The sequence below is a fragment of the Drosophila obscura genome, unplaced genomic scaffold (assembly GCF_018151105.1).
Source record: "Drosophila obscura isolate BZ-5 IFL unplaced genomic scaffold, ASM1815110v1 contig_150, whole genome shotgun sequence".
NCBI classification, from domain to species: Eukaryota; Metazoa; Arthropoda; class Insecta; order Diptera; family Drosophilidae; genus Drosophila; species Drosophila obscura.
Genome location: NW_024542736.1, coordinates 336,606 through 349,220, shown reverse-complemented (window position 1 = coordinate 349,220; position 12,615 = coordinate 336,606). Strand labels below are relative to the sequence as shown.

At 44.3% G+C, this 12,615-nt stretch overlaps 1 protein-coding gene across 4 annotated transcripts in view; it reads right to left on the bottom strand.

The window, feature by feature from the left end:
• Positions 1 to 12,615, bottom strand: part of LOC111066437 (serine/threonine-protein kinase Doa) — a 39,813-nt gene that overhangs the window by 17,557 nt on the left and 9,641 nt on the right. Inside the window, exons 1-2 of one of the 4 annotated variants that reach the window (XM_022355062.2) lie at positions 4,282 to 4,434; positions 254 to 1,767 (exon numbers count right to left, since the gene is read on the bottom strand). In XM_022355062.2, coding sequence (XP_022210754.2) covers positions 254 to 1,693 — 1,440 coding nt within the window. In that variant the 5' untranslated portion in view covers positions 1,694 to 1,767; positions 4,282 to 4,434. Of the gene's footprint in view, positions 1 to 253; positions 2,078 to 4,281; positions 4,435 to 7,500; positions 7,709 to 12,615 lie in introns of those variants that run through there. The other 3 variants (XM_022355063.2, XM_022355064.2, XM_022355061.2) reach the window with 3 other exon arrangements.

Genomic DNA, 12,615 nt, shown 5'->3' with positions numbered 1-12,615 from the left:
ATAGCATCCCATCTGCATTTCTTGCAGGTTCTTGCTTGTGTGTGCGTGTGTGTGCATGATTGTTTGAATGATCGAGAGAGTAGCAACAATCGAGGTAAACTCTTAGTCTAAATAGTTTTCAAACAGAACACAGAAAATAGGGAGAGACGAAACTAGACGGGGAACGGGGAACCACAGAGACGAGACACCGAACAGCACACCACAGAGCAATCACGACGAGACGAGCACCATGAGGAGGATCGTTGGCACCAACCTGTAGATACTGCTCCGGTATCTTACTGTTCTTCGGCACAATGATCTTTTTGATTATAATGATCTTGTCGCCCTGGATCTTCGTGATGGTGATGGGCACACCCATCTGTGGACGCTGCGGCTTCACGGGCACTGGTTGCCTTGTGGTCCGTACCACCTGTGGGCCTGTGAGGATGCCACCGGGACTGGGCTTTGCGGCGGCCGGTGCGGGCTTTGGCAGCGGCTTCTGAGCCGGCACATGCTCCTTGTGATCGCTGCGCACAATGGAGAAGTGATACAGTGGCTTGTCATCGTCCAGGATGCTCTTCTGGGCCACAATTTTCTTTTCCACTTTCCGCAGAACTACCCCCAGCATGGGTGACTCTTTTGGTTTAATGGTAACGGAGCCACTGGGTGCGGTGACCCGTTTCAGATTCACACCCAGATTGGCCCCCACGGGCGGCGGTGTCCTTCTGCGAATCATCAACCTGGGCACGTCACGCACTTCCTCCTCGGGCTGTTGTGACTGTGACTCTGGCACTGGCTGTGGATTGGTGTGGAGCGAGGGCTCGGGTGCGACCAGGGGCGAGGGTCCCGGAAAGAGCGCCGTCAGGCTGCTGCGACGGCGATTCATCATGTTGGGTGCCGACACAGTTTTCGTGAGCGGAAACTTTGTTGTTGAATTGGGTGCCACGAGCCCTGAAGATACAGCCGCGGGCTCGTTGGCCGCACTGGAGGTGCTGCCCCGACGGCTGGTCGCCTTGGAAGCCGAGGCACTGACACTGACGCTGGTCGAATCGATGCTGCTCAGGCTCGCCGAACTCTGGAGCCGATCGGGGGCAAGGCTGCGCTCGCGATTCCTCTCCTCTGGCGATATGGAGCGCTCTCTGTTGCGATTGGAGCGGACGTCGCGTGCCGCACGCTGCATGCGCAGCAGTTCAATGGAGTCGGCCAGGTGAGAGTTGCTCTTCTCGGGGGAGGACTCCTTGGAGGTGCCCTGATCCTCACCATCGTCCAGCTCATTGGGCAGCGAACTGAGACGATCGCGTGGTGCGGCATTTGGGGGCAGCGAGCCCTTACCCAGCCCGGGCTCATTCTCCTCCTCCTCCTCCTCATTGTCCTGCTGCTGTTCCCTCTCCTCTTTTTCGTGCTGCCTGCGCTTCTCGCTCTCCATGACCCGCTGCAGCTGTGCCTGCACCTCAAGGGCGGCCCGTGCTCTGGCCTTGATCTCGGCGGCATGTGCCAAGCGCACCTGTTCCTCGGCAATGGCTCTTGCCTCTGTTTCGGCCTGGGCTCGGGCCTGGGCCACAGCCTCGGCAGCGGCTGCGGCCCGAAGATTGGACAAATCTGTGGCCGTCATCTGCTTGATGCTGAGACGCCGCTCCGTGTTGAGGATCAGCTCGTTCTTGGACGTAAGATCCGGACACCCGAGGGCGATCATTTCGCTTAGTTCGTTTGACATTCTTCTGCCTGTGGCTGGCGGTGGCTCTGACTTTGCTTGACTCTTGGTCCAGTGTGCTCTCGTGGTGGGTGCTTCTTCGGGTGTACAGCGAATAAAAAAAAAGAATGGGAATTCTTCTGTTACCTAATCTTTCACTGGCGGTCGATTTCGTTCGATTTCCCACGGACTGCGTTGGATAGCGTTCGATCGACTACTTGGACGAGACTCGCGAGGCAGCTGGCGCTGGCCACAAAGGAAACCTGTGGCTGCTGCTCGACAATCGAATCGAATCGGATCGGAACGGATCTCGTACGCTCAATGTCAATGTCTCATTGGCATTTTGGCAAACGCCTTACGACTTGTCTTATTAATTGATCTAATGATCGTCAGTGATCGACCAACAGATCGGATCGCCGTGTCCCTGTGTTCCCTCTGGGCGCCCCAAATATACCACATCCGATTTATTTGAATATATAGCAGCTCTGGTTTACACCAATTTTCAGAGAGAGAGAGATAGTAAGACATACAGTGAAGCTTTTCCCCCTGCCCGAGAATGGGGAAAAAAGAAAACAACATAAATGTCGTGTGCATGACGGGTTTATTGGCTGCTCGACTAGAGTTTCGCGGATAAGGGAAATATGACTGCTACCACATTCAAAAATGCCTTCCCACCGCCTGATCTAGATCCTACTCATGGAGCTGCCACTGTACATTTGTTTGGGTATACATATATACATATCTATATATTTATATACCTTAAAATTACAATTCGTAAACAGCAATGAGCTCATTGATCGCGGCGCCGCCTTCACAGATGAGAAGACTTCTCTTCTGCATCTCTCTACCCTCTACCCCTACACACCTTGCCCCACATACATATCATCCATATACTATATCGGAGATCCCTGGAGATCTTTGGCCGATCTCTAGACCTACTAATGTGTGATATCTCGCTGGGGTTCGGTTTTGTGTTCTGTTCGAAAATCGGTTTTTATTTTTAACAAATAGACGACGACGCACGTAAATTGGCGCAGCCGCCGGACCGGACCAGGCATCATACGTACGTAGTACACAAGACACAGTACGTGTGACGCCAGTGGTGCCCAGTGTACCCCCCAACCCGCTCCTGTTTACAGTGAAGACTCTATCAGAGGTGTGAATGATCTGATGATCTCTTTATAATTTCCATTTGGTGCATCTATGATCTGTGATAATTGCAGTGTTTGCACATTGATTGGATTTTTAAATTAGTTTCATCTTTTTTTTTTTTCTCCTGATCTTTAGAGATCGTTGGAGCGTTTCTCTCAAACGTTTTTCACTGTACAATCCACACACATTATGTATATATGGGCAAAACTAAGGGAACAAAAAACAATTCTATCCCACTGTTGACTGTTTTTCAACACATGTACAAATGTCCAAAAAGTATGGTATTATTATGTACTCGTGAACGTCTGTCTGTACATGTTTTGTATCTTGAGTATATTTTTCGCTATATAAATTTTGTTGTGGCACTAAATATAAATGCAAGCATTACAAAAATAGCAATAGAGAACAAATTATAGAAAAAACGAACAGGGGGGACGACATGTACAGAAGGAGGAACACAGAGGCTCTGTGGCAGCAGCAGCACCAGCAGCAAAGATCACCATGATCATGATGATCATGGTGATGTGGCAGGCAGCAGGCATCAGCCTGATGAATAATCCCCGCTGATCTGTGTGGCGCATATACAGTATATATTCAGAACATATATGTACATATATACTAAGTATATGGCACACACTCATACACGTGTGTGCTCCATTTTGTGTACCGTTTCTCATCTCATTTCCCTCTCTCTCTCTCTCTCCTTCTCTCGTAGCTGTGTGTTTGTTAGTTTTGAGTTTTTGTTTTGATTTGCTTGGCCGCTGCTGCTGCTGCTGCTCCTCCACCTCCTTCCTCTCCTGCTTTATTCATTTCTCATTTGTTTCGATTCCTTTTGCATTCATTTCTCATTTGTTTCTGCCTCATCAATCTCTATCTATGCGGTTGCACTAGTCTGTATCTATGCCCCTCCCCTTTTGGCCAAAGAAAAAATATCTGCAAAACTTTGTTGGAAAAGTGCAAAGTTCATTCAATTAAAATCTGTTTGTGTTGTGTGATTTTCTGCACTGCACTTCTGGGTGTTTCTTTCCCCATTAAACATTTTGCCTCTCATATATGTATATTGATATTCGTTTGGTTTTTTGTTAACACTTTTTATATATTTCTTTTGATGTTGTTGCTGTTTTCGATTTTATTTTTAAAACACTTAAATTTTCGTAGTTTTTTTTTTTATTTTTGTTGGTATTATGTCACGTTGTAGCCCTCTAAAGCCCAACAATTGTTTCAATTTTGCGTTTTTTCTGTAGTTTTGTATGCGTTTCTTGATAGGTTTGTATATATATATCTTTACAGGAATTATACATAGTATATATAACTTTATATATCTTTATTCAATTCCCAATCACACAGATAAACAAAGTTCGCGAAAGGAAACGATAAAACCGAGAGAGCGAGATACAATGTATACCTATGTACATATATACAAAGATATATACAAGAGGCAAGATATGCTCCCAGCGTACCGTTGTTACACGTTTTGGTAGACCACTGGCCAAAAGACGATCCGACAATCGACAATCCACGACGACCAGACCACACGGTTGATGTCGGCGGGCAACACGGACGACACTCTGCTGCCAACAAACGAAGATTTGAATCTGTTTCGGTTTTCTCAAATTTGAAAATTCCCAACCGAAAACCGAAAAAACACGCAGCGAAGAAAGAAAAAACTTTATTTATAATTTTCCAATGGCGGCGGCGCAGGGCACCGCAGAACAAAAAGTGTTTAGAAGAGAAAAGCTGCGCGCGCATCGTCAGCTGTGTGGTGGCATGACATGCGCAGTGGCACGAGGCACACGAGTCACAAAGAGAGACAGACAGACTGATGGAGAGAAGGGGGACACACACAACATGCATGCATGCAACACACAACAAAAACACAACACAGACTCGGGCAGGCAGGCTGGCAGACAGCAGTAGCAGCCTCCACTCACGAGATAGTCATCCGTGTGATCCACAAAGTACTCCTCGAGTATCCAATTGTCGCCGGCATATCGATCCACGGGCATATCGCACAGTGCCACCAGATCGAAGTGATTACGCTGCCGCTTGAGCATCAGGCAACGGGTGATTGCCACACAATCATCATCATCATCATACCCATTGTAGTAGGCATCCTCATCCTCATCCTCGTTCTCATCCTGGTCGAAGCCATTCTTCGCCTTCGTCGCCTTTGCCGCATGGCGGATGATCTGCTCCTGCTCCAATTGTCGAAAGAACTGAATTTTGGCGAGATCTTGGCGAATCGAGGGGGCGACTGGGTGGAAATTCTATGCGCGTTACTCAGCAGCCCCCACTTAATTGGCGGCGGAATGGGCAACTGAGAAGAGCAGTAATACCACAGTACCAGTACGAACAGAACACAACAACGAGTTAATGTCAAATGATCAATTGATCAACGAAAATATTTAACTAGGACAGAGACGGATACACAGATAAGGTGGAGGGAGACGGAGACAGAAACGTAGACAGAGAAGTGTGCCGCCACAGTGAATGAAAACTATAAAGATTGTTTGCTTAATTAAGCAAATTTTTAATTGCTGGGTAGAATTGTTGCTAAATTTTCATCATATTGAAAGAATTTTTCCCAGGCGGCACTATCTTATCAGCTATTCGGAATATCTTTTATTCTTATAATAATACCATACCCTGCCAAACCATGATGAATCTTTCAGGCGGGTTTTCAAGTGAATTTCCTTTTGTAGAGCTATACATAGATAGATATTGTTTTCATGTTGGGAGTTTAGACATTGCTTAATTTCTACATGCTTGGAAACTTCTCCAGATTTCTTTCTTGCTAGAATATGTTTAACATATTCCATGAACATGGAAGGGATTGTGTACAATACAATTCTTTATCGCTGCAGTATACTGCAGGGTCTCGTACATCTTCATGGATCGTGCTAACATATAAGCATATTCAATGGAATATTATATACATATTTATTATGTACACTGCTCTAACCATAGATTTTCTTGGATCTTTAGTGTTTTGGGGGCACAATGCTAACATCCCAGTCGACCAAAACATCATAGTCTCATCGTAAGCTGCTAAAATATTCGAAAAATGATACCCAAAACGATCGGAAAAACAATCATTCGTTTTGATAGTCCGTAAAATAATCGTTTACGAGCTTTCTTCGATACAACTATTTTATCGAGATATACGATAATCATCGATTATACGATAATTTAGCGGGACTTATTTCTCTCGAACATATTACGATATCTTCGTAATACTATCGTTTTTTAAGGTCACTGACATACGCGATAAACACAATATTTAACCCTAGACACTATTTCTCCTCGAATCAATTGATTTTAACGGGCACAATAAAAGATTTCCCAGAAGTTCCATGTATTGTTATCAGGCCTCTCGCACACTCACACTACTCATGGCGGATAGATGATGGACTCAAGTGCAATCCAACTGCATCCCAGTCATTCTACAAACACTGACTGCTGCTGCTGCATTGGCATTGCCACTGGGCATTGGGAGTGCATCTACTGTAGCAGCCACACAAGAGCAAGAGCAAGTGACAAATCTGATGACAAATTTAGCACACACACAGAATGCTGCATAGATAAGAATGAGCCTCCTCACCGTTTGAGTGTCTCTGCCTCTGCGAGTGCTGCAATGGCGTCCCACGATCGTCTGATAGCAATCCGAAAAGCACTCGACATGTAATCGAGAATCAAGTGTATGTATGTACGAATGTATGTTTATAATGAATTATTTCGTAAAGCAGGCAACATGTGAGGCAAGGCGAGCGATTAAGTTAGTCAACAGGCAGAGGCGGAGGCGATTGGCAAACAGTCGGAGGAACAGCCATCGATCGATCGATAACAGAGCACACAGAACAGAACAGAGCAAAGAGAGTATTATATTATGGAAAGAGCTTTCGGATGCAGGGCTGGGGCTTGGCTTGGCTTAGCTTACAAGATAATCACTGTCGTGATCCGCAAAATACTCGACAACAATCCAATCCTCCGTATACGGCATATAGCGCAATGCGGAGCTTTTAAACAGTAGATCACGGCAGTGATCGTTGCATGGCGCTGACGGCAGCTCACGCATTTTGATATAGCACGGTATCCGCGAGTTCTCAAAGTGATCGGCCACCTGCTGGGACTTTTCCAGATATCGCTTAAAGAACAGCATCGCATCGCGTATCGTATCGGGAGTATGGCGTATCTTATGGTATAGCGGTAATTTATCAACTGATCAACGATCTATCATCGAGCAACAAAGTTTTGGTTTTCGTTTTGGCAAACAGAAGACAAACACAAGGGTAAATGCCGGCCAATGAAATGCATTAGCTAGCTAGGTACATATATCGGTACAATAGAGGGGCAACATATAGTGTATCTGTAGGATAGAGGTGCATATAAAGTATCTGTAGGTTAGAGGGGAGCATATAGTCAGTCTATCTGTAGGATAGAGTTTTTCTGTCAGTTGTCTTGTCGTTGACACTTAATTTGTTCTTTTACCATTTTGTTTTGATTTTTCCTTTCGTGTTAATTTTGATTTTTCATTTCTTTAGTTTTTCTTCTGTTTGTGTGTATATTTGTTCTTTTTTGTTGCCCTGTGTCCCTACAATTTTCATTGTTGTTTCGATATGTATGTATGTATGTATGTGTGTGTGTGTATGCCGTGTGATGATAAAATGAAAAGTTTTTACCTTAGCCAACGACAACTGTCGATTGTTGCTGCGCCCGCTGTCGCGCTCATCCTTGGGCCGATCGCGATGCCGGCGACGGGAGCTCGAGTGCGAGGTCTCGTCCCTGTATCGATATTTCTGATGCTGCCGCCGGCCCGTGGCGGGAGATTTGCGATGCGAACGCTTTGAACGCTCCTTTCGCCGGCGGGAGGAAATGCTGTCATCAAAACTGCAAGACGAGAGAGAGAGAGAGAGAGAGAGAGAGGGGAATACGATTAATATGGAGTGTGGTCCGAGTATTACTTAACACTTGATGTGCGGCCGAGTGCGGATGAATGGCCGGCCGTCCTTGGAGCAACGCCCAAGTGACACCAAGTCAGGGAATTAGAAGAACTGGACAACCGGCAGGCAGGCAGTCAGTCAGTCGTAGCCGGCCGTCGTCTACATGGAAAGCTACTTAGCAGCGTGCGCGCTAAGCCGCTCCACGCTCTACACTCGCCTTGCCACAACCCGTCGTCGCACGTCTCCTCGCGATCGGATTCTTGGGCCCAGCTGTGAGACGTGTGTTGGCGAATAAGTTTTGCGTTACCAATCAAGTTAATCAACTTGGCCCGGATGGCTACCTGGCTCTGGCTCGCTCACTGGCTGGCTGGCTGGCTGGCTATCTAGCGGCAGCCCACCTTTGGCTAAATGCCTTTGAGAGTACTTCATCTGGCCTGGGGAAATGACACAATCCACAAAGTACAACCACGAGAAGGTGAACCCAACCAGCAGCAGCGATCGAGGCCAGAAACTGTGTCAATAGCATCGGCAACAGAGAGGTAGCCAGAGCGTAGCGCTCTCATGCTCATGTTCATGTTACATCCACACCACACCCCCAGACAAACCAGACACAACAAAACAAAATCTCATGGTTCCAATCGATTCGAATCGAGATGCGGGTGGGCAGCAGTAGCAGCGGCAGCAGCCAGAGATCTTAGCTAACTGATGAATCAGCTGATCGGAAGATAACTGACCTATGCAGTGGCTGTGCTGTGCCGCCTCGGATATTCTCTGATATTCACATTAACAAGAAGTCTGAGCCCAGAGCCATATGCTAATAAGGCAACAACTTCCATTGGAGCGATTACGAAAGTTTTTGTCGGTTTGATGTCGCCCACGTGGCCCCCAAAAAAAAAAAATCTATCTATCGGTTGGGTCTCTAAATTTGGGCACAAATTATGGTGGAAGCAGAACCGAACACAGAGCGAACAGAGCGGAGCGGAATGGCGGGCAGCAGTCGACAGTGAAGCTGAAAGTGACTTTGACTACAAGTACGATCCGAGATCCACATATATCAGAGGCGCATGCATACAGATGCAGCTACAGATACAGATACAGCTATTTACAGCAGCGGCCATACTAATAGTAACGAATATTTTGTAAGTTATTCCCTCAGATAAATAATAGAATACGAATAAGGAATGCCAAATAGGAGCATTGGAGCACAAACATTATCGGGAAGAATTGTAGAAGATATGGGTCTTTATTTCAACTGCATTAACCAAAAAATTCTTCTATTAAAATTCCGTTACTCTAGCTTTTATAAAAGAGAATGCATAAAACATAATACATGTCGTGTGCGCGACTGATCGCTGCCCTACTCGAATTGTTGTTGTTGGACTACTTCCAAATTAAATAAGCTGCCATCATAATGATTATGAAACACCTCAAAAAGGTGACAAATTTTAAAGGGATTCTTAGCGGAATATCCCTATTATTTTGAGCCTAGCTGTGTGTGCTGTGTATGTCTACCAATTACTCGTACAACGCCATGGAAAAAGCTCAAAACGCCTGCGCACACTTCAAGAAATCAACTTGAACACACACGCAGATCGGAGCGGAGTGGAGTGGAGCGGACAGTGTGCTGTAGGCTTGAAACAGACTCTACCTCTACCTCTATGTTACCCCTCTTGTTGCTGTATCTTTGGGCCAAAAATCGAAAAAGCAGCTGACAGACAGAGTGATCTTTGACTGGCGTCTGTCGAGAAGCCCCTTATGGGGCTGTGCTGGCTTACGGTAGTTAATAAAAGGAATATCTCTATAGGAGCGACCATGCTCTTTCATTCAGCATTTTGATTAATGACACGCTGCGTGCAAATTAGAACAACTTTTATGGCAAACTATAATTGGATATTAATGATTCAGAATCCGATTTCAGTTTCGATTTTGGACAGAGTGGAAAAGAGTGTTCACACTTGTGCGGGAAGTAGGAAGCGAATGGCAAACCAAGTTCATAATAGCCACCCAATTTGGGTCGGATCATTTTTAGACAGAGTTTTCTGTGTTCCTGAGCACATGTCTGTGTGTTAGAGATAATTGGCTCAATAAAATATTACGCTCAAGGCAACTGAACAAATCGAAAGCCACGTTTGACCCAAAAGAACTTGAAGAAATAAAAATAAAGTAAACAAAAGTGTTATAGGGTTATAAAAGGGCTTGCCTGGCCAGGAAAATTCTGATATGAAATCGAAACAGATAAGATAAATATCCATGAAGCACTTCCCCGGCATAAGATAAAGCCCTAGTAACTTATGCTATGTTGCTTAGGGTGGAACACCGATTATCATCACGATCAGAAGGTGATTGTAGGAATTTAAGTGTTTTATTGCCTTTGAGTGGTAATAAGTTATGACAGTCCAGTCCCATGGGAAAGACGATAAGATATGGCTACAAAGTTGGATAGACTCCAGAAAGCGGTTCCCAGGGGTGATTGACACAGCGTTCGTTCTACAAAATGAAGATTCAATATGATCGGAAATGAAAAAATCGCACCCATATTTGCACAGCGTTTTATCATACAAAGGACTGCCCGCCCTTGAGGGCTCTGCCAGCTCACAGATACACTTCCTTTGTTTCTATATTGTTTCATTTTAATTGTTAGCCTTGATTTTTCTATAGGCATAAAGATGATACAACATTTATATGGCCAGGCCTAGCCCCATTTCTCATTTTCTGCTGTTATCATGGCACATCATTTCCTTGATTGTGCCGCCGACGACCTTGACCGATTCTTGTTTTGTGCAAGCAACATTTCCCTTCTCGAAATTAATGCCAAATGCAATGCAATTAAACAAAAGACAAACATCATTCAATGTCTTGACCAACTTCCTTAATGGCTGGCAATTTGTACAAACGCCTTTCCACCTTATTTTTTTTCTTGCAAATAAAACAAAAATCAACGACAAGAAATATATTGTTTGCGCATGGAGATCCAACAGGTGAGATAGAGACTAAATTTCATAGGAATACTACAAAAAAGTATAAGTATAGAAAAAATATTTAAGAGAATCAATGCAGAACTATCCATTAGGTATGTACATTTCCATCTCTGGTTTTAAATGCCATTTGGAGACTCGGAAAATCAGAATACTATCTCAGAGCCATACACAGAAAATAGTTTCTTATACAAAGATTTGTGCTGTGTTATTGAATTATGAAATTAATCATTCGAAAACCAGTTTATTTGTTGCTGTTTTTTTTTTGTCATGATTTACATAGAGCACACCGAACTGAACCGCAGCTGAGGTTGAGACTGAGACACTTTAAACCCACCAGAGAGCTTGTGGCTGTGGCCTGCCTGCCTGCACCGCCGACAAACATTTTGCTGCGGGTGGGAAGGGCAGGGGCTCCGTAGGAGATTTTTCCCTCTCCATCGCATCGGTTGTGCTTTTTTTTTTTTGGTGCGGCGCTGTTTGCTTTGACCCTGAAATTGCCATAAATACATTAAGCAAAAGCGTAGCGCACATATGTGAAGTTTCCCCTCCATCATCGCCCGCCCAGTCCCTCTGTCGGTGTTTTGTGTTTATACAAATTAAACATTTAAAGACCAAGCAAAGGTACAAATGCCATAAAAAAAGCGTTAACAATTGGATACCAATTTTCGCTACCATTGAAGTGAAGAAGTAATGCGTCACTTTGAAAATTCAAAGTAACAAAAATAAAGCCTCGCTAGAGGTTGAATAGCCCCCGAAAAATGCTACAGAGAAATAAATAGTTCAAGGTTCAAGCCTTCGAGGGTTTATGAACCATATGTATGACACACACTAATAATAGCTCAATAGCTGTGTATCTTTGCGTTGGATTGACAGTTCATCGAGTGAGTTATCCGAAATATGTTTCCCATTTCGGATCAATAAACTCAAACGAACACAAAGAGCGGATGATCTTTCAGGGTCTGGTTATTGAACATGCCAAATATGTGCTACTAGCTCAATAAATATTTAGCTTGTGATTGACAGCTCACATCAGATGAGATTTCCTCGCTATGTTTCCTTATTATTTTCTCATTACGGGGAACAATATTTTTTGTTTTTTAAATAAATATCTTTGAGATATTCCCTATTTTCCAATGTACATATTTTCTATTCTTGAATATTTCCTTATTTTGAATTAGTAGCCTCAACATCCATTTGGTTCTAAACGATTCTTAGCTCTAGGCGAGCCAAGGATCCATTGTGAATATATTAAATAATTTCTTGTAATTTATCGATTAATAAAACTCCATTTCACCATTAATCCCATTATAGAAAAATTATTCTAAAGAAGCTCGGGGTTTGGGTGGCTCATTTAAGATCTATCATTTATCTTTTCTTTCCCGTTCACCTTAGAAGAGATCTTAGAAGATGTGCCATACCTGATTTATAGAACTTGAATAACTAACTTTATGCGCGATTCTTCGTCTTTGTTTGATTCTGCTCAGCTGCTCATTGATTAGGCGACAGGGGTCAGTACAATAAATACGTATACGTTTATTTCTGCGTATATTTCTGGCGTTCAACTGAAACATAATGAGAAACCGGAATTTTTGGCTTCCATTCGATTCGAGAACAGGTATACTATACGGCGGGGTAAGCGTATGTGGTCTTTGGGGCATGCAAATGATTGTCGCGCAGCTCCTTAACTGACAAAAGAAATTCCGTTACGTTACAAATATTGTTATAAGTTTTTATGAAAAAAAAAAGAATGAGTAAGTGGCCAAGTATGTTAACAGCCCAACGACGCGGCCCGGCCCGGCCCAAACACAGCTGTGGATTATGCAAATCCATTTGGGTGGCAGCTATCCGAATGCGGGGCACTTGTCAGTGGCTGTGGCAG